General features: G+C 46.8%; 1 protein-coding gene across 2 annotated transcripts in view; it reads left to right on the plus strand.

Moving 5' to 3' along the window:
• Positions 1-12,457, plus strand: part of AKAP13 (A-kinase anchoring protein 13) — a 333,471-nt gene extending 321,014 nt beyond the window's left edge. For both annotated transcript variants that reach the window (XM_021099912.1, XM_021099911.1), the window contains 7 exons: positions 398-559; positions 1,007-1,077; positions 1,519-1,563; positions 4,358-4,408; positions 5,116-5,535; positions 6,765-7,104; positions 7,915-12,457. In XM_021099912.1, the coding sequence (XP_020955571.1) occupies positions 398-559; positions 1,007-1,077; positions 1,519-1,563; positions 4,358-4,408; positions 5,116-5,535; positions 6,765-7,104; positions 7,915-7,964 (1,139 nt within the window). In that variant the 3' untranslated portion in view covers positions 7,965-12,457. The remainder of the gene's footprint in view (positions 1-397; positions 560-1,006; positions 1,078-1,518; positions 1,564-4,357; positions 4,409-5,115; positions 5,536-6,764; positions 7,105-7,914) is intronic.

Consider the following 24,685-nt stretch of genomic DNA (forward strand, 5'->3'; position numbering starts at 1 on the left):
TGGGAGGGGTGACAACTTTGGCAGTTTTAGCTGTTGGTCTCAAATTGGCTCACCTAACTTCCTAGGGAATTCCGTTTAGCTACTTTGGATCTGATTCTAGGAGCCAGGAGCTTTCCAATAAATTACTCTGCCTTCCCTGTACCCTTTCCAGTTTCCTAGGTCTCATATATATATATATATTCTTTTTTTTTTTTTTCACTTGACTGATCTCTGCATTTCCAGTAGATCCAACTAAAACACATATCCTGAGCTGACAGCTTTGTCTGAATAAAGGAAATCCCGTAGTCACTTTGGAATGTTCTGATCATATTCCCCGTACATATAATGTATTACCGCGAGATTTTCTATTTCTCATTGAAAAAGGAGATGTCAGTTTTGCGTGTTTCCTTTCTTCCAGTGGAGATCCTTCAGAGTTTGGTGAGTGGAAGCCTGGGAGGCACCCTTGGGCAGACTGTGAGCAGCCCTACTGAGCAAGAAGGCATGGTGGGCCCTGTTTCCCTGCCCCGGAGAGCAGAGACCTTTGGAGGGTTTGACAGCCATCAGATGAATGCTTCAAAAGGTCAGTGGTTTTGAATTCGTTGCCCTTACAGGCAGCCCTTGGCTATCAAGCTAAACATGATCTGTACTCTGTAGCACCATTTCCTCTGTCTTCTGCCCCCCCTCAGTCAGTAAATGTTTTAGTCAGAGCCTAGTAAGTATCTAGCTGCTAAAACACTCAGGCACCTCTCCCAGTGTTATGTTTATTTTGAGTAATAAAAAATTTTCCTGGGATCTCTGCTAAGCTATAGCCAAGTAACACTTGTTTCTTTCTGCTTCTAGTTCTGCATCAGTGAAATCATTAACAATCACTCAGCTGCCACCAAGGGCCTGCCCCTTTTTGGCATTAATAGACATCAGAAATATTCTGTCCTTGAGCTATGTATATTGTATTTTCTTGACTAATTGGTTTCACAACTTAAAAAACAAAAATTAAAAAAAAAACAAAAAACCTTGTTTGTTTGTCTAGGTGGTGAAAAGGAAGAGGGAGATGATGGCCAAGATCTTAGGAGAACAGAATCGGACAGTGGTTTGAAAAAGGTATTTCTTTCTAAGATATACTCTCTAAGTCCTCCCTGGCCTTTCCTCTGAATTCATAATCTTTGAAATTAGTCCATTCTGATTTTGTTAGTCCAGTCTGATTTGCTGTTTTCATTTCCCACTTTAAGAGGAAAGCACATATCTAAGCAAACCGTACAATTAAGAGCCCCACGCCCTTGGCCATTGAGTCTCTCTGGCTTTGGACAGTGTTGACACACACAGCTCTGCCACTGCCCTGGCTGGACCAGTGTTGTTAAGAGGCTGTTTAAATGTCCCACATCCACCTGAACCCTTGGCAAAGCCTCCATGACAGTTCGGCCTGCAGTGAGAGGCTACTAGAGAAGAACAAAAATGGGAAGTCACAGCATAACAGACACACTGACTGTTATTTTTGCCTCAGAATCTTCGGGGTTTTTTTAATGTACTTTTTTTGTTTTATAGGGTGGAAATGCTAACGTGGTATTTATGCTTAAAAGAAACAGTGAGGTAAGAACGTTATGAGCTATTTAACAGAATATGTTTTTGTCATAATTGTTAGGTTAGGAATGCTCATTTCTACTTGACTGTTGAGCAAGCTGGCTCTTGGCTGTGACCCGGGCAGTTGTCAGTTTCCCTTCCCCAGGCCATCAACTTGTCATTTTGCCAGAGTACTGCCCACTAAAACGGCCTCTGCTTCTCTGTCCTTGAGAAACCCCTTGCTTTCTCTAAACATGGGCTATGACACTCCCATCCATGCACACTGAGTAGAATTTGTAGCCACCCTTGCTGTAATGCAAGCCTGGCACCGAAGGCCATGGTCTAGAACCTGGCAAATTACCTTTTTGGTAATTCTGCATAGTAATTTCTTATCCTACAGCTGAAGTTGGGTTTTCTTCTTTGAGCATTGCTTTTTACTCAAAAGGTAGCCTTGGCATCCCCTGGCCAGAGAGGAGGTTGCCATGCCAGTGTTTCACCCCCCTCCAGCTGAGTTCCACTGACTCTGGGATAACCCATGACTTGCATGGTCTCCCTCTCTCCTTGGGTCCCTTTTAGGAAGCCTCCTGCAGGCACTGCCGCCTCCAGACTTAGTTGACTCTGAGCATGTAACTGAGTCAGGAGGCTAGAATTGGACGCAGGACAGTGGTGCTCTGGGGTGTACCTCTCAGGATGTTCTCTGTGTTTCTCTCTGCTTTTAATATGCTTTTAACATGATGTCTTAAATCCCCAAGAAGCTTTGTTTTGAAATTTCAAATTAAGGGAATCTTTGCCTTTTTTCCCCCAAAACACAAAAGGATGTTGTTTTCTGTTTGTTGACATGTTAGTCCACACTAACTATCCTGAGGAAATATCAGGGCCATGCTGAAAAATGTGTGGAGTTCCCATTGGGGCACAGTGTGGTATCCTGAAGGAACTCCTTTCAGTGTTTTCATCTTGAATGAAGTAAAGCTGCTCCACACAGGCTCTGGTGCCGCTTAAAAAGTAGTAGCTCTTGGTTAATTTTTCCACTTGCCAACTTTTCCCTCCCATATTTATTTAGTGAGAAGAGTCAGGTAAGAAATAGTACAAGACCAGTGGTTTTCAGGCATTTCTGTATGGATTACACACCACAGATGCTCAGCCAGAGTCAGCTGATCTGCTGTGATTTCTCTCTCTGTTCATTAAGAATAAACTTAAATGAGGAATAAAAAGTATTCTCAGAAAGGCTAAGCCTGATAATTAAGTTTGTGTGTTTTAAGTATTAGAAAAAGAATACATGTTCATGGTAGAAAATATGAAAAATGCCCAATAATATAAAGGAAAAAAACGAACATTCTATAACTGAGATATAGCCACTATTAAGTGTTTGGTGTTCATATTTCTAACCTTATCTTCTACAGGACATATATTTATGTGTCTAAGTTTGTGAGTGTGAATCATTTAAAAATAGTTTTATAGTTTGTATCAGTACTCCCTGGAGAGTACTGCTTTTTTTCTCTTAACATGTGAGAATCATTTCCCTGGGGCATATTTGTACAAAGTATGCTATTTAACAGCTGCATATTATTATGTGCCAAAATTCATTTTATCTTTCCAGAGGTTCTTTCTCTGCCTTTTGGTTTTTAAATGATGCAGCCAAGAGCATGCTCACACTTTTTTTTTTAACAAATTTTTAATTTTTTAACCTTTTTTTTTTTTTTTTTTTTTTGGTTTTGCCACTCCACAGTATACAGAGTTCCCTGGGCCAGGGATCAGATCAAGTCTGCTGCAGTTGCGGCAACTTCAGCTCCTCCCACTGGCCCAGGCCAGGGATCGACCTGGTCCCAGCACTTCAGAGACACTGCTGATCTCATTGTGCCCCAGGGGGAACTCCCTCACACATTTTTGGCATGGCCCTGATTATTTCCTCAGTGTGCCATCCACTCTCTAGAAAGGTTACATAGTGTTCTTCCTGTCAGGTCAAGAGTACTACCCATTCTCATCTTGCACCAATACTGGGAATCATTTTTTAATTGACATTTTGTTGGCTTGATAAGTTCAACTGGTTATTTCTTTATCTGGCATTTTTCTGATTTCAGATAAGGTTGAATCATTTTTAACATATATACTTGGCCATTTGTAGCTCTTTTTGTAACTTGGTATCTTTTGTTTATGTTCCTTGCCTGTTTTTCTACTAGGGGATTCTTTTTTTCTTACTGATCTGTTTACCTTTCTGTTCGGTTTGTCCTCTGCCTTTTAATTTTATATTTTTACATAGTAAAAGTTGAAATTGTGTGTGTGTGTGTGAGTGATTTCTTCCATTGTTTCTGTTTCTGAAAAGCCTGTGTTTCAAGATCAGAAAACATTCTCATATTTTCATATAGCTCTTTTATGGTTCTTTTCTACACCTAACATTTTAGTCTATTTGAATGGTTTTTTTCTGTGAATCTAGATACCAACTGAATTTCTTCCAGAGATTTAGCCTATTTTCTCAGAACAACTCACTGAATATTCTTTTCCTTCCCCTTTGACGAGAAATGCTACTTATATACTAATTTCTGCAGTTTGCCTCTGGGCTTTCTGTTGTGTTACACTGGTATGTGTGTGTGAGATTTCTGCGCTAGTCATACAATAATTGGAACTTTATAATACCTTTTAATGTGTGCTAACATCCCTCCTACACACACAGTTACTTTGTTTTGTTTTTCTTGGCTCTGTGTACAGGCATCTTCTCTGTAGTGCTTTCACTTTGAAAATACTTCATTGAAATGCAAGCCCCGTGCTGCTGTATAGTAAAGGGGGTTCTTGTCAGATGGTGTGATGGTCCATTGATTTTCTTTTACAGCAGGTCGTCCAGAGCGTCATCCATCTCCACGAGCTCCTCAGCACTTTGCAGGTATGTGCCCTTCTCCTTTATCCCTTCACTTCCTTATTTCAAGAAAAACAATGAAGAGAGTACTGTTGGCCTAGATCTTTTGAGGTTTATAGGTTTTTTATGGGTAAATGGAATCTTCAGACTAGAGAAGACTGGCTGTCATAATGAGAAAGGTTACAAAATACAGTGGTAGAGTATGGTCAATTTTCTGTGACTAGACGTGAGCAGGTGGGATGCAGGCTCCCATTGACAGCGGAGCTCTGCTGTGCCAGTGTGCACAGAGGGGATGGTTTCAGTCTAGGAGGGCGGTGCGGGATTGTAAATTTGCATACTCCAAGTCTCCATGTGGTAAATGGGTAGAATAGCCCTCCTCAAACAGCTACTATTTAGACCTTTCTGGAAGTAGCCTCAAATTCTGCTCACTTCCTTTCTTGAAGATCTAACCAATCCTGTTCATACTTCCTCCCACCTCAAAACACACACTCCCCACCCAGAGAAGGCTGTCCACTACAAGCAGCAAGTGACCAAGCTGAACCAAAATCTGAGTCCGGGCACCATTGACATTCCTGTTTGACAGCCGCCTGGGGTTATCCCGGAGCACTCTTCCCAGGGCAGTTTAGAAACCAGGGCAGGGATATAGTCTGTCGTGCCCACTGACCAGGGTGCGGGCAGCCTGACGTCCTCCAGGCAGAGGCGCATTATCCCCCCCTTTTTGTCCCCTGCTGCAGGGTGTGGTGCTGCAACAAGACAGCTACATCGAGGACCAGAAGCTGCTGCTGACTGAGCGGACGCTCACACGGACGGCATCCCGGCCCAGCTCCCTCATCGAGCAGGAGAAGCAGCGCAGCCTGGAGAAGCAGCGCCAGGACCTGGCCAACCTGCAGAGGCAGCAGGCGCAGCACCTGGAGGAGAAGCGGCGGCGGGAGCGCGAGTGGGAGGCCCGCGACAGGGCGCTGCAGGAGCGTGAGGTGCGGCTGGCGCAGCGCGAGGACGAGCTGCGGCGAGGCCGCCAAGACCTGGAGCGCGAGCGGGAGGAGCTGCAGCAGAGGAAGGGCACCTACCAGAGCGACCTGGAGCGCCTGCGCGCCGCCCAGAGGCAGCTCGAGCGCGAGCAGGAGCAGCTGAAGCGCGACCGCGACGCCTGCCAGGTACCTGGGGGCCTGTCACCATGGGGGAGCTGGTCCCTGTCAGGGCCCAGGTCACCTTGGGCGACCGGTTACTGGTTATCGTCCAGACAGGGTCACGACCTGCAAACCCAAAAACCCTTTGTGTGCTGAGCACCAGAAAAAAGTGAGTAGATATATAAAGGCTGACTTTCCAGCATCTGTTTACATACCCCAAGGGGCAGGTGAGGAAGTGAGTCTTTTTCTCCTTTTTGCATCTCTCAGAGGTTGAGGGGAATGAACTTTGGGGTTTGGCCACTGGAGTTAATGGGCATCAGGGCTGACTGGTGCTTCCCTCAGCCATCACTGGCTTAGGCTAGAGTAGCCTCAGCGTCTCTGAGGATGGCAGTGAGCCGGCCAGGTTTTCAGGAGCATCGCCTCTGCTCTGTGCCACGTAAGAAATCAGAATGGCCCCACCTAAAGAAACTTGTAGCTGGACACCCCGAGGACACAGCCCTTCCCCCAGAGCACAGTGCCTGTGCTCACAGAGAGCAGTCATGATGTTGACAGCCGAGTTATTGAAAGAACTCGTCCTAGGCCAGGGGCCTCAGCTACAGGGAGGAGCCCCTCCCAGAAACCATGGGAGGCAGCCTCTGTTACGGAGAGATGATACGTAAATGGGAAGCACACCGATTAAACATCCTGAGTTTATTTCAGGGATGTTCCATTGTTATTCTGGAACAGGGACACTTGTGGCAGGTGGGAAGCTTGAGTGTACAGATCCACCTGTCTCTTGATGCGTATGTTGCCATTTGATAGACTGACCTTGGACGAGGAAAGAAAAAGAAACTGACATCTTTAGGAGGGCATGGTTTAGCCTCTTGGGGAGGTTTTCACATATGGGAGTGCTGACAGTGACACTGCTGTGCTCTTTATGACACAAGGATGGATTCCAGCTCCATCCCAGTAGTTAGTAGCGGGGCTTCCTAAAGTCGCAAGGCTCAGAGAGAGCACGGATTAGACTGATGACCTCGCCTTATCTTTGGTTTAACCTTTATGATGCTGATAATAAAAACTATTAATGGTATCAAAAATATTTTTAGCATTTTCATAGATGCTACTTTGGGGAGGGAATAAATGGAACTGAGAAGTTCAGGATATTTTTGCAACAAGTTTTCGTGGGCTGACACACTGATCTTGGGCAGTGTTCACTGAGTGTGCGCCTCAGATGCTGCCAGCCTCCAAGTCACACCTCTTCTCTTGACCATGTGCAGGTTTTCCATCAACACACCAAGATGATGAGAATCCCATCCTTCTCACCCAGTCCTGAGGAGGCCCCCTTGCCATCTGCACCTTCAATAGCCAAATCAGGGTCATTGGACTCAGAACTCTCAGTGTCCCCCAAAAGGAACAGCCTCTCTCGGACACACAAAGAAAAGGGGACTTTTCACATACTGGGTTCCACAAGCCAGACAAGCAGAATACCAGAGGGTCAGAGCCAGACGCCAGTCTGCACCTCCACATCCACCTCCACCCGCCTGTTTGGGTTAGCCAAGCCAAAGGAGAAGAAGGAAAAAAAGAAGAAGAGCAAAGGAAGCCGCTCGCAGCCCGGTGGTGAGTTCCACACAGGAGGTCTTCCTCTGGCCACGTAGTCCCTGAAGAATGGGTGGCTTTAGCAGCATAGAAGGGATAAAAATGGTGCCTGCCATTCAGGCATATAAAAGCTGAACCACATATGTCTCACCAAACTCACTTGCTCTGCCCACAAAGGACTGTTGGAACTTACACTAAGAACACTAATTCACAGAGCATTTACGAACCCACTCTGTGTAGCACATGTGCAAAGTACAAAGGTGGATTCATTTCTCAGGTACTTGCTGTCCAGGTGAGGAGCTAAAACTCTCTTGAAGGCAGCAGCCACAGCCTTCCCTGCCTTTTAAGGCCTAGCCCAGTAATTATAATAATGGTACCTGATGAGCATCCTCCAAGTGACTGTGAGATGGGTGTTGCTAACTCCCAGACACCCTGGGAAACTGAAGCTCAGTGGAGTAACCGACATGCCTGCTGCCACAGGGCTCACGATCAAATTACACTATACAAGGGTCTGAGTACTTCTTGTTAGGATTGCTCTCCCTCTTCTGTGTGGGAGGTTAAAGGGAATTCCTATTTCTGGGCCTGTTTATAAACAGCAAGCATAGTGTCTCTGCAAAGTTAAAGGGAGCCATAGACCAGGAGGACGTCGCTGAGGACCTCGTCTCCTGCATAGCTGGGGAGCCCCGGGTGCGGGAGTGGATTGCCCATCAGCCCATTCTCCGTCTGCATTCCAGAAGACGCATGTTTGCATGGGGAGGAAAGGAGGGAATTTACCAATGAAAAGAGCAGCTTTTTCTGAATTTCTTCCTGTCTTGGCTTCCTTTTTTCCAGATGGCCCTGCCTCGGAAGTATCCGCAGAGGGGGAAGAGATCTTCTGCTGACCTGCTCCTCTGCTGAGGCAGCTGCCTCCCATCCCAGCCAGCGGCTGCAGCCCCGCCTCCTGCTGTCCTTTGTGCACACTCTCCGACACTGATGCCCCAGCTCCAGCATCCGGCCCTGCCACGCTGCCCCAGGTCCTGGGCCAGAGCAGCACATTGTCTTGGGGATCAGGGTGGGGAAGGAGGCCCGGGACTGGCAACCCAACAACTTGTGGGTTGGGGCCGGCCCTACTGAGGATGTTACACCGAGAGTAGTGGCCCCAGAAGTCCAGGCAGTGGTTTTGGACAGGAATTCCCAGAGGCTGAAAGTGTTTCCAAATGAGGTCTGAACTCTGATTGCCTTTTATTTTGGGGAACAGAACCAAAAATCCAACAGCAGAGAGTTTGAACTTTACCTAAATGTGTACAAGAACCCGTCTGCATATACAGGGGTACGCGGAACTGCACAGGTCTGTCCCAGACGCCTGGCAGGCTCAGCTGTGCGCAAGGGGCGCTGCCCAGCACCAGTCAGGGAACGAGGCTCGGAGACTCACCCCCTGGTCCTCCAGGCTGTCTCCCTGTAAACCCACCCTGTGCACTCCTCATCCTTTTTTTTGTGTGTATGTCTCATTTCACTTTAGAAGGGACAACAAACATTTGTGAACCCCAGTGAGAGAAGGCTTGATGTGTTTAAAAAGCAGATGACCTGCACCACCTTAATTTTGGTGTTTCAGTCACTCAAAAAAAAAAAAAAAAAAAAAAAAAAAGGCTAATCTCATCAAATCCAGAAGAAATCATATAGGTTCAAGGATATTTGCCCACATGTTCTGGGCATAGATGAAGGAGACAGCCCACCTCACCATCACCCTGCAGTGTGACACTTTTTGGTTGTCACCAGCCACTCAGAAGTGGCAGTATTCCTGAGACCTCACGGTGGCTCTCCAGGGAAGCCACTCCTGCCTGGGGCTCCCCATGGGAGAGGGTGGCCTGTTGGCGCGACTTACCCGCCCAGGTGGGGCCCCCGCTACTGGAGAGCTGGCCAAGAAGCAAGTTCAGCTAGGTGTTAGTCCCATACTTAGTGGATTCCACCAGTGCAGACCCAGGGAAGAGCTGGCCCAGAGATGTGTGGCTTGGGAAAGTTCTGCTGTCAGGAGGCCTGGCAAGATTTCATTCCTCAGAAAATTTTTAAATCTGGAGGTCTGTTGGTTATTGTACTTCACCCTTTTAAGATGCTGCCTCTTTGTTCTTTTCCTTCTCTCTCTCCTGTCCCACTGTGTCTTGGTCTGTATTCCCTGAGGCTTATCACCAGCTGGGAGGTGCAGGGCGTGTCCCCTCCAGAGGCCGCTGCCCCTGCCATGTGGTTACCCACCTTGAGGGGAAACCCTGGAAAAATTCTCTGCTTTAAATGTGGCCTTCGATTCCTGCGTTTGCCCCTCAGGAGTATGGGTCTTTAAACATACTTTTAAAAACAAACAAAAAAATCTGTAACTTGGTGCTTGTTGATGAATTGCAAGCTGGCCTTGCAGATGGAGATATTTATCTTTCAGTTTATTTGAAAGAGGTCTGGTTTAAAATTTTTAGCTTAGACTCGTTTTATTTATTTGTGTGTGTTTGTGTGTGTGTGTGTGTGTGTGAAAGGCAAACACACCAGCCCAACGGTTTCAACCATCTTACCCACGCAGGAAGTGAACAGCAGCCCACGCTGCATCCCTACCCTCCTTGTCAGTTAAAGTGCCTTGCAGGCCCAAAGGAAAATGAAGGATTGAGGGAAGGGTTTCCTTGCCTCCTTCCACCCCCACCTCGTCCTTTGATCAAGGGATGTCTTCTTCTCTCCTTGAGAATTAAGAAACTCGCTACCCAGGGGCTAGATGTGCCTAGTTTTGTCGTGGAGATTTCTTACTTTTCAGAAATATACTTTTAGAACAGAACCAACTGATTTTCTCTTGAACCGCAGAAATAGACCACTGACAAACCCCCTTCCCCAAAGACCCTAAAGAGCAAAAAGTTAGATTGTTTCCTGCCACCAGTCCAGCTCCATAAGGCCGACCTGTCCCACTTTTCCTCAGATCCAGCCGGAGCTCAGCCATCTGTCTTTGTCACAGAGTCCCCTCTGTGGGTCCCTGTCCCACAGAGTGACACTCTGCTGGGAGGCACGGACCTGCATCCTCCCTCTGTGCACGTGGGCTGGGCCTCCCTGGCTCAGGGATGGTGGGATTTGTTCTCACACGAGAGCTTCACAAAAAGCGCCCTGGACACTGAGTTTATGTACATCCCTGCACAGCTGGCTTTCAACTTTACAGTGTCTTTTACCCCCAGCCGGTTATAAGGTTTTAGTTGCCTTGGTTGTTTGATGGTAGTTTTTTTAAATGGAAATCCACCCCCATGCACAGTCATTGGGCCAGGTTCTGTTTGGACAGGTTTAGGGTCAGTCTCCCCAGCACAGTCTGCAGCACAGAGAGAACCACTTACCCAGACCCTTTGCCTTGACATGGGACTTGGGGGCGTTGTGGCCACGCTGGGGAGCTGCCTGGGGTTGTTGCTGCTCCTGCTTCTGCTTATGGCCTCGAGGCCCACCCTGGTTACTGAAGTTTCTTTCCTGTGAGAAGGGCTGCCTCCCAGGGCAACTCCGACCCAGTCCTCCCCAGTGTCCCCTGGCCAGGATGCTGTGCTCTCTACCACGCGTGAGGAATCAGGCACCTGACCTTGTGTTTAGGTTTGGGGGGACAGATGGAGCCACCATCCAGAGCCCCCAGATTTCCGGAATCTAAGTTTCTGGAAGAGGCCACATCTTCTCTAAAGCTTCATCTCAGTGGTTGTCATCCCAGTCGGGAGACGCGTGCACTTTAAATGCCCTCAACGGTTGGCTTCCCCTTCCAGACCATCAACCATGTTAGCTGTGTGCTTTGAAAATGGAGAGGGTTAAAGACATGCCAACTGCCACAATCCAGCCTTTGCCAGCATACTATCTCCTACCCCCTTAAGAGCTGTCTTTGGGGAAGAAATCATCAAGATGTTTTTTTGTAAAGGTACGAGTCTTTTTTTCCTCTTGTGTCTCAGGGTAATACCACTAAGAGTTGTTCCTCTGCTGATAGTCTCCCTATTTGTTCTCTTCCCATGCCCCTAGTACTAGCAGTAGTGAGCAAAAGTTTTCGAGACTCTTGGAATTTGCTGTATCTTCATGGGGGGAGGGGGGCGGGTATTAGTGGGTAGGGGTTTAATAGGCCCAGCCTTAAATAAAAGGTAGCACCGTAACCTTAGACTTCACCCAAGGGTGCCAGTCACAGAGATACTGTATTTGTCATCTGTTGGTCCCAAAGCTGCCTTCTCCATGGCCAGTTCTTTCTCCCCAAGGGCTTGGTATTGGCCTTGGAGCTGCAGTTGTCCATACAGTGTTGATGGGGATGCCACTTGTGCCCTGTGGACAGGAAAGCCTGTTGAGAGAGACAGTCCTGTGGCTTGGAGGGGACCCCGGACTCTGCCAGGGGGCATCAACCCCCCCATGCCTGGACACCCTTGGAATGCGGAAGCCCAGAAAGAGCTTTAGCCTGTGGTTTCTGAGGCTGTGGTGGCAGTGGTTGGCTGAGGGATGTGTGACTTGCCTTCCTGCAGCAGGACCACGGGACACACAGGCTGTGGTCCTGGGGTCCCAGCCCCACCTGGCGCAGTTGCTGTGATTGATCCTCAGAGACAAAGAAGAGGGCAGAGCATTTGTTTGTTGTGGTTCTTCATTTTCCTTCAGCGTAGCGTAACATTCCTAGTTAACCAGCGCTTTGCAATCTGCTGCCTGCTGGCCAGGTTTTACAATGAAAATCTTCTAATGCTGCCGTAACGGGGGAAAAAAGGAAGGGGAAAAAAAGGCTTCTCTCCACGTACCAGTCTAATTTAGTTTGTGAAAAGCTTGACAGACCTTGAGTTAGTTCTCCATCTCGCTAAGGTTTAAAGACGGCAGACCCAACTGGTTAAAGTCTTTCCTGCCACAGACCGTGACGGCCTGCTCCAGACACGCAGGCGGAACCCGGCCTCTGCTCACCCCAGTCGTCACCCCGCTTGAATGATTCTGCCTTTCGTGACCACCTGCCAGGTTGGGCGGCTTGAGGGCACTGACAGGGACCTGTTGGTTGGCTGGCCCGCAGTCACAGTGTAGTCTGTGGATTCCTGCGTGTCACCCCGTCAGCGCGCAGGAGATCAGGAGACGCCAGGGTTTATGCAGGAGGGCGATTACCTACACCTCATACCTCTGCTCTCATTGTTGTTTCCAGATGCTATAGGAACATTTCTGTGCTGAATCCTATTAGATTAAAAAGGGGTTAAAACCCAAATGCTGTATATTAATTTGTAATTATGTATAAAGTAAAGCAGTTTTAAACTGTAAAGATTTTTTTTCAGTGTGTTTTCTGAAATTTTGCCACAACATACCGGCTTTGTATTTTATTTATCATCTTTTCTAGTTATTGGCTTCAGACTCTTGTAAAGTCTCCCTCCACCCTTTCAAAAAATAAATGTCCTTTAAGTCTCAATGTGACTACAATGTATTCCTGTCCCTGTGGTTACCTGAGGAGTCCCAGGAGACTGCATTCCTGTTAAAGGGACACCGCCTCTGCAGCTCTAAGGGAGACTTCTCCCCAGGGAAAATTTGCATCTGTTCGTCCCTCCAGGAACAGGACTCAGGAAGACAGCCCAAAGCAGCACCTGGGAGCCCTAGCCCTGGGGCCGGATCCTAACCCTGGGGCACCAAGGGTCAGAACCATTTCCAGATAAAATCAACAAGGTAAGAAACGGCTTCTGCTACCAAAAAAAGATGAATGTCAGTTTGCCTTTCTTTGCCAACTTTTTTCACCCCACCCTACCCCCAAACAAGGGCAATAGCCAAAAACTAATTCAGGAAGAAAAATCCCATTTGCACATAGCTCCAGAGGGATTTCCTAGGTCTAGTGCACTGAGAAATTGCTGGAATGCACAGAGCTATTGCTGACCCTGCCTGTGGGTACCTGTGCCTGTTCCCAAATTGCTGGCTGAGCCCGGCCTCCTGTCCCTGTGAAAGGCCCCTCAGTCCAGTCAGCTGTGGGGAGCATGCCACATGGTGTGACGCAGAGCCACCCAGGTTCCCAGCTCTGGCCTCCCGGCGCCCTTTCCCTCCCCCAGCAACAATCAAAAGAAGACAGTCCTGCCAGGATTGCCAAGTGTCTTCCCTCGCTCATGAACTTGTAAGTGGCCAGATTTCTAAAGAGCCTGTAGCCCTGGCAATAGCTGCCTCCCACAAGCCAGTGAACACTGGTCCCTTCTCTCTGCTGCCCACCCTTGGCCATCACAGCTGCTACAGCCTCCCAACACCCCCAGCAGGGCCAGGAGAGTGGTTCCCATGGCCTCCCTCCTCCACTCGGGCCCTCCTTGGGTCTGAGCCAGGGACAGGCTCTGTCTGGGAGGCAAGAAAGACGGAGGAGGTGCTGTTGTTTGTTCCAAAAGAACAGCAACGGCACAAAGCACGCAGGGCTCCAGGAGAGCACTGGACAGCCATCTAGCAGGGCAGGAGTCTCCGCCTGCTCCTGAGGGAGAAGGTGCCACTGATAAAAGGGGCCCATTCCCATCTGAGGACGCCCCTACCCAAGGGGACGCCCGGGTTGGGGCAGCCGTGTGCAAACCAGCCTGGGTAGAGAGTGTGCTCACTGATGCACCAGGCAGAAACCTGAGTGACAAATGCAGGGAGAAGCTTGCAATGCCAAGGAGTCCAGAAAAAGCTTGCAGGGGAGGGAGGGAACACAGGGCACAGGTTTTGTACTTCCCTTGAAAGCGGGAACAGAGGCAGATCTTGGTGATGCTGCAGAGCGTCAGAAATGAGATCAGAAACCTGCTACTGGGCCACCTGAATGGCAAGAAGCACCTCGGAGGCCCTCTAGGCTTCTTGGGAGATTCTGTTTTCCTTAACTTTGCCCCCATTTCCTCAGGGACCTCAGGTCACCACCAGAAGGTCAGAAGGTGGAGCAAGGAGTCCCAAGTGGGAAGGGGGCAGAGCTTGGTGCACCCCAGACTTGGGAAAAGTGGGCCACAAGGTCCCCCCAGCCTCCCTCCAAGTCATTTGGTGTCCAAGTTACAGCCAGGCTGTCCCTAGGCCCCCTCTGGCCTCTTTCTTTCATATGGTAATCACCTGCTCCACAGCTATAAACTGTCCCACTGAAGTTTGGCGGCTCCTCCCTCCAGGCGCCTTGGTGAGACTTATTCTTCCTGGGAAATTATCTGGAGCCTCTGGATGGGGGCTGGAGGGGGAGAGGGACCGGGACGGCCTCTAGTGGGGAACTGCTGGCAGGGGGTGGGAGGGAGTGACAAACTGTCTCCTTAACAGATCAGCTGGGAACTGAGCCTGCTTTCTCTCCCTCCCTCATCACCACGTCCCGTCCCGTGTCCCTTCAAGGGGCCCTGAACTTCCTGTCCCACTCCCAGCAGCTCAGGGAGGCGGGGGGGGGGGGGGGGGTTGCAGCTGGGCGGTTGCCTGGACAACCCCATGCCTCCCAGCCCTGTCCTGTCTTTGCATCCAGAAAAGCGGGTCCCGGTCACCTGAAACAATGCTCCCTCCACCCACAGGAGCCAGGCAGGGTGAGGAGCTGGGGAGAGGGCTGGGCTGGACTCCCGCTCCATGGAGGGGGCAATGGACAAAGGCTGGGGAGGCCCCAGGGGGGTGAACGAACATACACAGCCTTCAGATCAGAGTCTAGGCTCAATGTCCAGTCCAGCCACCTAATGGCCAAGTGATCTTGGACAAGGTATTAAACTCGTTTGTCCCCGTTTGCTCTCATGTGGAACCGGGATATCTAGCTTGCAGATCTGCCCTGACGAGTCAATGAGATGCTGAATACTGATCCCCAGCACACGAGTCTTAATTCCCGAACCTGTTCCTACATCAACAGCAGGAGCCTGCAGAGCAGCAGCCCCCCGAATCTCACCCCAACCTCTGTCTCGTTAGCAGGAGGCAAGTGCCTGGAAGCAGAAACGACCTTCTCCATTGTCTGGTAGCAGCACTCAGCACAGGGTGTGGCTGGGAATTCCTGGTCTCTGGGCCTCTGGTTGGGAATGCCTGTCCCCTCTTCCCTCACGTGGCTCAGGTGAGCTGGCACTTCCTAGAGGAAGCCTTCGCTGACGGCCCAGGCAAGCCCAGCCCTTCTTCCTGTCTGCCTTTAGCACCTGCAACCCACTAGCCTGCACGGAACCATATGGTGGCTGGACCCACCTTGGCTTTGCCACCAGCATCACTTCCCTTGGTTTCGAGGCCAGCACGCAAGACTGAGCCTGATCTTCCTCGCCTGGAAATGGGCTGAAGCCCACCCGCTGCACACACCCTCATTCCAAGACCGCAGTGCTGGGAGTAAAGGCCAGGTAGGATGGTCACAGGGCCTGGAAGAGGCAGGGGCATTGCTCTGCCAGCAGGGCAAGGCTGGCAGGTGGCCTTCAGCTCCCGTTGTTTCTGGGAAGGTTGTCTCCATGGGGGGCCTCTGGCTGAACCATCCGGAGTCTTGCTGCAAGGGCTGGGATGGCTGCCAGCCCCCTCCCCTACAAAGCAGCTGAGGCCCACCACCACCAGGTCTTGTAGCCAAAAGCAAGCCAGGCCACTCTGTTCTGGGAACAGGGAGCTCGGAGGCGCTCTCTCGCCCTCTTCACCTGGGGATAAGAGTGGCTCCCAGGAAGGCAGGCTGGGAGAGCTGAAGCAACACGATCTGGAAACAGATCCACTCAGAAGTTCATACCTTGGGGCCTCACTCCTGTGTGTCCTACACCAATGTGCTTAACCTCTCTGAGCTAGTTTCCTCATCTGTAAAACGTGGATGATGGCACCTACCCTACTGTTACTGCAGGGAAAAAGGATTAGTTGTCCCTTCTTTTTCCTTGGTAGATAGAGACAAGATGGAGGCCTGGATCTCGTGAATGTGCATACAGGTGAGCCTGCAGGTGCAGCATTTACTGAGACTTCAGTGCTCCCACATCGTTTCAGATTCATCGAGTCAAAGAAAGTTTGTCTTGGAGTTCCTGTCGTGGCATAGTGGTTAACGAATCCGACTAGGAACCATGAGGTTGTGGGTTCGATCCCTGGCCTTGCTCAGTGGGTTAAGGATCCAGCGTTGCCATGAGCTGTGGTGTAGATTGCAGGTCACAGAAGCAGCTTAGATCACGCATTGCTGTGGCAGCTGCGATTCCAATTTGACCCCTAGCCTGGGAACCTCCATATGCCACGGGCGCGGCCCTAGAAAAGACAAAAAGACAAAAAAAAAAAGTTTGTCTTGGGATGACTTTCCCATGGAGGCCCAAAGCGAGGGGCAGTCACTGGCTGGAAATCCACAGGTCTAATACCTGCAATGCTGCTGAACCCAACCTCCTAAAACGGGTCCAAGTACCCCTTCTCTGGATGATCCCACCCAGGCTCATGGAGTTAGGTGAACGGCCCAGCCAGAGCCAAGTCTGACATGCAGGCCCAAGATTCACCCTTAGACCAGTGTTCCTCTAAGGACAGTCTTTGGATCCCTGCATCTGCTGTTTTGTTTTGTTTTGTTTGCCTCACCCACAGCATGGTTCCCAGACAGGGAACCTCTGCCACAGCAATGAAGGCGTCATATCCTTAACCACTAGGCTACGAGGGAACTTCAGGATCTCTGTATTTGAGTTATCTGAACTGTTTATTGAAAATACATCTTGACCCCTAGCCTGGGAACTTTCATGTGCTGCATCTTCAGCCCTAAAAGGCAGAAAAGCAAAAAAAAAAAAAAAAAAAAAAAAAGAAAAGAAAAGAGAAGGAAAGGAAAAAAGGGAAAGAAAATACATTTCTGAGTTCCTGTCGTGGCTCAGTGGGAATGAATCTAACTAGCATCCATGAGGACGCAGGTTTGATCCCTGGCCTTGTGGAGTGGGTTAAGGATCCACCATTGCCGTGAGTTGTGGTGTAAGTCACACACACGGCTTGGATCTGGTGTTGGTGTTGCTGTAGCTGTGGTGTAGGCCAGCAGCTACAGCTCCAATTCAGCCCTCAGCCTGGGAACCTCCATATGCTGCAGGGGTGGCCCTAAAAAGACAAAAAAAAAAAAAAAAGAAAAGAAAAGAAAATGCATCTCTGCAGGTTCAACCCCAGATTTATTGAGTCAGGGTCTTTATTCTCCTGGGATGAAGCTAGAGAAGTTGCAGCTTTAACTAACTCCCTGGGGAATTTCATGAATTCCCACAGATCAAGAGACTCTAGGTGCACCCTAATGCTCCTGTCCAGAAGAATAGGGTGCAGAGAAGTCCTTGCCACTCTGCAAACCCAGGTTCCCCTCCATGGAATCCTGCTCTTGTTCCACAGATAATTAATTCTCCATGAACATTCTGGCACAACCAAAAAAAAAAAAAAAAAAAAAAAGAGTTCCTGCTGTGGCCCAATTGGAACAGTGGCATCTCCGGAGCCCTGAGATTCAGGTTTGATCCCCGGGCCTGGGCACAGTGGATTAAGGATCTGGCAATGCCACAGCTATGACTTAGGTTGCAACTGTGGCTCAGATCTGATTCCTGGCCAAGGAACTCCATATGCTGTGGGGTGGCCAAAAAAAATAATAATTGGAGGGAAATCTATCAACTTAGAATTCTATGCTCAGTGAAAACATTGTCAAAACAAATACTTTTTCAGATATACAAAAACTAAAAGAATTAATCCTCAAGACCCTCACTAGAAGATATTTTAAACTGAAGGAAATGATTGTTTTTTTTTTGTTTGTTTGTTTGTTTTTCTTTTTGCCTTTTCTAGGGCTGCTCCCGCAGCATATGGAGATTCCCAGGCTAAGGGTCTAATCGGAGCTGTAGCCACCGGCCTACACCAGAGCCACAGCAACTCGGGATCTGAGCCGAGTCTGCAACCTACACCACAGGTCACGGCAATGCCGGATCCTTAACCCACTGAGCAAGGCCAGGGATCAAACCTGCAACCTCATGGTTCCTAGTCAGATTCGTTAACCACTGCACCAAGACGGGAACTCCTAAACTGAAGGAAATGATTCTAAATGGAAATAGGATCTATTTAAAGGAATAAAAGGCACTGGAAATAGAAAATACATAAGATTTTTTTCTGATTATTTAAAACTCTTTAAAAGATGGATGACAGTTTAAACAAAAATAGTAACAATGTAGTGTAGGGTTTTTAATATATACAAGAATAAGATTATGACAGCAATAACACAAAGGCCAATTGGAGAGAGATGGGAGTAAACTATCCTAAGATTGTTGTACTGTACATGAATTTGTATAATATTACTTGAAGACTGAGAAGTTGAAAAAACTTAAACTGAGAGGAGAAATGAATTTTAATCCATGCCTTACATCATATACAAAAGTTAACTCAAAATGGATCATAGACCAAAATGTGAAAGTTAAAACTATAAAGGTACAAAAGAACACATAAAACTTTTTTGACTTTGGGTTATGCAAAGAACTCTTAAATACAACATTAAGAGCGCAATCCACAAAGCAAAATGATAAACTGGAGTTTATTAAAAGTAAACACTTATGTTCTTCAAAAGACACTGTTAAGAGAATGAAAATGCGAAGTGCAGACTAGGAGAAAATACATGCAAATTATATATCTGATAAAATACTTCTATCCAGAATATATAAGGAACCCTCAACACTCAATAAGAAAGCAAGCAATGCAAACAATGGGCAAAAGATTTGAACAGATATTTCGTATAAGAAGATATACAGAAGGCAGGCACATGAAAAGATGCTCAACAGCACTGCATACTAGAGAAATGCTAAATAAAACCATAACAAGATACCACTATACACCTCTTACAGTGACTAAAATTAAAATGACTGGTCATACTGACATTGCAAGGATGCAAAGGAACTGGAACTCTCAAACTGTGCTGGTGGGAATGGGAAATGGTTCGAGCACCTTGGAAAACAGCTTAGGAGCTTCTTAAAAACTTAAATATACACCTACTGCATGATCCAGCCACTCAACTCCCAAGAGAAACTGAAGCATATATCCACACAGAGCTTTCACATGAATATTCATAGCAGCTTTATTTGTAGTAGCCCCACCTGGAAACAACCCAACTATCTATGGACCGGTAAATGGACAAAAAGGAGAAACTGATATACACAACAAAACCAGTGAATCTCAAAATTAGTATGCTGAGGAAAAGAATGCACACACACAAAGAGCACACTATATGATATCATTTATATAAAATTCTGCAATGTGCAAGCTAACTATTAAAAAATAGAGCAGTGGTTGCCTAGAAATGTAAAGCAGGGAATTGGGGAGAGGCAGGAGGGATGGATTTCAAAAGGGAAATGAACACTTCTCTATTCAACATTGTGCTGAAGGTGCAGGAAAACTGAGCAAAAAAGGGGAAAACAAGCATTCCAACTGGAAAGGAAGAAATAAAACTCTATCTGCAGATGACACAATCTTTTACATGGAAAAATCCTAAGGAATCCACTAAAAACCAATTAGGACTAATAAAAGAATTCAGCAGGAATTTCTGTTGTGGCTCAGTGGGTTAAGAACCTGACTGGTACCCACGAGGATGTGAGTATTCAATCCCTGGCCTCACTCATTGCTTTAAGGAGCTGGCAAGCTGCAGTGTAGGTCACAGATGCAGCTTGGATCTGGCATTGCTGTGGCTGTGGGGCAGGCCAGCAGCTACAGCTCCAATTTGACCCCTAGCCCAAGGACTTCCTTATGCCATGGGTTTGGGACTAAAAAGAAAAAAAAAAAAAAAAAGAAAGAAATTCAGCAAAGTTGCAAGGTAGAAGCTCAATATAAAAATATTAATTGTATTTCTATATATTAGCAATGAAAAATCTGAAAATAAGAAAAATCATTTGGAACATCTTCCTCAAAAAATTTAAAACCAGGAATAAATTTAACAAAAGAAGTGAAAAACTGATCCTCTGAGGACTACAACATATTTTTGAAAGAAATGAAAGACCAAAGTGGAAACACGTCTGTTTTCATGGATCAGAAGATTCAAATTAATCTACCGATTCGCACAGTCCTTATCTAAAGGCCAGATGGCTTCCCTGCAGAAACTGACAAGCTGATTCTAAACTTCATATGGGAATTTGAGAGATCCAGAATGGCTTGAAATGTCTTGAAAAAGAAGAGCAAAGTTGGAAGACTCGCAATTCCCAATTTCAAAACTCACTACAAATCTACAGTAATCAGGTCAGGGTGTTACTGGCTTCCAGATAGACATGGAGATCATGGATAGACTTGAGAGTGCAAAAATTATTCGCATTTATGGTCAATTGATTTTCGACAAAGGTGCCAGGACTATTCAATGTGAAAAGAAAAGTCTTTTCAATAAATCATGCTGAGACAACTGGATACCCACATACAAGAGAATGAATTTAGACACCCCCTCCTCACACCACGCATAATAACTAAGTCAAAATGAATCACAGACCTACTGTAAGAGCTAAGAAAAAAATATAGGAGCAAATCTTTGTGACATTGGGTTGGGCAAAGCCTTCTTAGATATGAAACCAAAAGCCTAAGTGACAAAAGAAAAAATACATAAACTGGGCTTCATCAAATTTAAAAATTATTGTGCTTCAAAAGATACCATCAAGAAGGTGAAAAGACAACACAAAAAGTGAGTGAAAATATTTGCAAATCATTAATCTGATATGGGAATTTTATCTAGAAGGTATAAACACTTGATAATAAAAAGACAAATAATCAAATTTTAAAATGGGCAAAGCATCTGAGTAGACATTTCTCCAAAAAGGATATAGAAATGGCCAATAAACATAGGAAAAGATACTCAACATTATCAGCCATCAGAGAAATGCAAATCTCAACCACACACAAAGTGAGATATCAATTCACACTCATCAGGAAGAATATAATGACAAATAAAATATGGAAGTAATTGCTGCAGAGGATGTAGAGAAATTAGAACTCTCCTAGACTGCTCCTAGGAATATGAAATGATGCAGCTGCTTTGGAACAAGTTCTGACAGTTTCTCAAATGGTCAATTGACCACAGTGAACTGATACACGCTACAAGGATGAACCCATCATGCAAAGTCAGAGAAGCCCGTCACAGAGGACCACATTTGTTTTATTCCATTTACACAAAATGTCCAGAAAAGGCAAATGCACAGAGAAAGAGTAGATCAATGATTGCCTAGGACTGTGGGCAGTTGGCGGGAAAAGGGAGTGACTGTTCATGAGGATGAAGTTTATTTTGTGGGGAATGAAAAAGTTACAAAATAGACTGCGATGATGGTTGCATAACTGTGACCAGATGAAGAGCCATTGAATCATACCCTTTATGTGGGTGAACCATACTGTATGTGAATTCTTTATTTATTTTTGCTTTTTTAGGGCCACACGTGTAGCATATGGAGGTTCCCAGGCTAAGGGTCCAATTGGAACTGCAGCTGCCGGCCTACACCACAGCCACAGCAACACTAGATCCAAGCCACTTCTGTGACCTACACTGCAGCTCACAGCAACACCGCATCCTTAGCCCACCGAGCGAGGCCAGGGATCAAACCTGCATCCTCATGGAGACTAATCGGGTTCGTGACCACTGAGCCACAACAGGAACTCCCAGTATGTGAATTCTGTCTCAGTAAAGCTGTTACGTGTACATACCGTGTGTATAGATAAATTAACAAGGTGGCAGGAGGAAAGTTTTGTGGCTGATAGCTTTATCACTCCAGGGACTGTGGTAATTTCACCATGTATATATATCAAAGTTTATAAAATTATATCATTTAAATATGTGTAGTCTACTGTATATCTATTATACCCCATAAAGCTGTTGCTAAAAATCACCTATAGGAGTTCACTTGTGGTGCAGCAGGTGAAGGATCTGGCATTTGTCACTGCAGTGACTTGAGTTGCCGCTGTGTTGAGGGTTCAGTCCCTAGCCTGGGAACTTCCACATGCCACAGGTGCAGCAAAAAAAAAAAAAAAAAAAAAAAAAAGTTTTTAAAATCACCTATAGTAAACATCTAAAAATAAGCACATTTATGGACAAAATAAAAATCATTTTTTAAATAATAAATAAAAATAAGCACATTTCACATTATGATGTAACCTTCCAATCTCTTTTCCATGAACACACATGATTTATTTTACAAAATGGGATAACTAACTCTGCTTTTTTCCCACTTGGTGATATATACCCTGAGTACCTTTCCAGGTCATTAAATACTTATTAACTATTTAATGGCCGCATAGCCTTTTATGTTCAATAATGCAGTAAATTTCGTTCAAACAGGGATATCCAGAGTGAAATTGCTGAGCCTTTCAGCCTATAGGGGCCCTTTCTGCCCCAGCTGGGACAGACTTCCAAGGCTACGTCCTCTACCCAGGATGGCCTGGCCTCCTCTGGGAGCCTGTGGGCAGCAGCCTGGCAGCCCCCACTCCCCACATTCCTGCCTCCTCTTGCTGCCCTGGGTTGGTACGAGGTGCTCAGAGGGTCTCAGGCCAGCTTTGGGAACAGGCTCGATGCTACCGCCTCTTCCTCCACATCCAGGCATCAGCCACACGTGGGCCCAGAAGCTAGGGAGAAATTCTCCGGAGTCCTAGGACACTGCAGGATAGGCCCAGGCAGTGGTCTGCAGACTGTTCAGGTCACATGTCCTCCCCAAAATAATTGCAAAACAATCATGCATCTTTTGTTTTTTGTTTTTCTCTTTTTTTTGGCCACCTTGTCAGGGATCGGATCTCAACCACAATTGCAATCTACATCACAGATGTGGCCAAATCCAGATCCTTAACCCACTCTGTCAGACCAGGGATCAAACCGGTGTTCTTGTGCTTCAGAGACACCCCTGATCCATTGTGCCACGGCAGGAACATTTGCGATTTTAAGCTGATCTCTAAAATGGTATCACAGGTTTAATAGTTACAAAGTACAGAATTTGGGACACAATAATTTATGTGCTTTAAATGTATTTGGGTCTGAAGATTGAAGTTCAGTTCACAGAAAATGTCCACCACATAACCTGTTTGGCAAAGCCAGTCCCTACTGGCAAAGTGGCCAATTTGGAATTTGTTTCCACCAGAAAAGGTTTGATTTTGTTTTTTACATTTAAATCAAAATTGTTAATCTGTATCCCAGTGACTTTGCTCTCATTTTTGAATTATGATTCAAGCCAAGAATTGTCTAGAGAGGTAGGTGGGGCGGTAACTAGGTCAGATGGATGGATGGATGGACAAATAGACACACAGAGAGAGGAATGCAGTCACGCATTTGTCAGTTGAATTCCAAAGGCACCTGCCTTCTTTCATAACTGTGAGTTTGCTGCCAACCTCAACCTCTGTGCTGCCCACTCTTCATGTCCCTTTGCTGGACCAGTAGATTCTGCATGCTGGGCAATGCGGCACAGCAAGTTTCATGCCGGGGAAGGGTGTGTCTTTCCTTTTCTTTTTAATTGAAATATGGTTGATTTACAGTGCTGTGTTAGTTTTTAGGTCTACAGCAAAGTGATTCAATTATATATACCTATACGTCTCACTTTTTCAGATTTTTTTTTTGCCCTTATAAGTTATTACAAAATATTGACTGTGGTTCCCAGTGCTATGCAATAGGTCCCTATAAAATATATATATATATATATACATGTATATATATATATATATATTTTTACATATAGTGGTGTGTATATGTTAATCCCAAACTTCTAATTTCTCCAACTCCCACTTTGATAACCATAAATGCGTTTTCCATGTCTCTGGGTCTATTTGTAACTATTCGTAAATAAGAATAAGTTCATTTGTAGCTTTTTTTTTTTTTTAAAGATTTCATATATTCCACAAATTGTCTTTCTCTGTCTGGCTCACTTCGCTTACCTCAGGTCAACTTTCTGAAATGAAAGAAGGCCGATGGAGGCAGGAGTTGTGAAAGCAGGAGCAGGCACAGGCGGCGTCTCTGGGGGCCGGGCAGCTGGGCAGCAGGCCACTTCTCCTGACAGAGCTTCCAGCTGTTTCTCCATCACCACCGGGGCTGGGAGCCCTGGCTTTTACCTGGACAAATAAAGAGATGCCTCCAGAGCTGCTCACACTGACGCCTGCTCAGACAGGCCTAGACATACCTGCTCATGCCCTGGGAGCCCTGAGGTCTCCTGGGGGAAGACCCCTGAGCGGCAGCTGGACCCCTTGATGCTGGGAGTGTGCTGTGCAGGGTAATGGACCAGAACACTCCTCTCTCAGCATCAGATGGAGGCCTAGACCTGGAGGGGATGGTGCTGCCAGCAACATGGGAGTCACTCTTCCTGGGGGCAGTCAGCCTTCCATGGAGAGAAGTCTCAGAATCAGGAGCCAGAGCAAGTTTCTTAAGACTGCATTTTCCAAGTGGGAGCTGAGGTCCTGTGCTTGCAGCAACCATTAACTCATGAAATGAAAATCTGGTCCGTGGCAGCAGGGGGAAGCACGTGTGCCAAGTAGAGGGAGATCATGGCCTCTGTGCAGGGCCTCCCATTTGGCACTGGGCTTCCTGGCAACCAGGGCTAAAAGGGAAACACCTCTCTCTAATGGAGTTTTCTTTGCCTGCCCCTACTCCAAAAATCTGGAATGCTTTCTCCTTTCTAGTAATTTTTTTCCTAACCCAGACCAAAAAATTACTCAGTTGGAAGCTTACATGGGGCAAAGGATGTGGACCTTGTTGAAGGAAGTCTGTAAACTCTTCTCTTCACCTGAGGAGTAAAGGGACCTTCTTTCTGGAGGAAGGTCACTGCATGCAAGGGGGTGGCCATCTGGACCCCAGATCCCC

This window comes from Sus scrofa, chromosome 7, assembly GCF_000003025.6.
Source record: "Sus scrofa isolate TJ Tabasco breed Duroc chromosome 7, Sscrofa11.1, whole genome shotgun sequence".
Lineage (NCBI taxonomy): Eukaryota > Metazoa > Chordata > Mammalia > Artiodactyla > Suidae > Sus > Sus scrofa.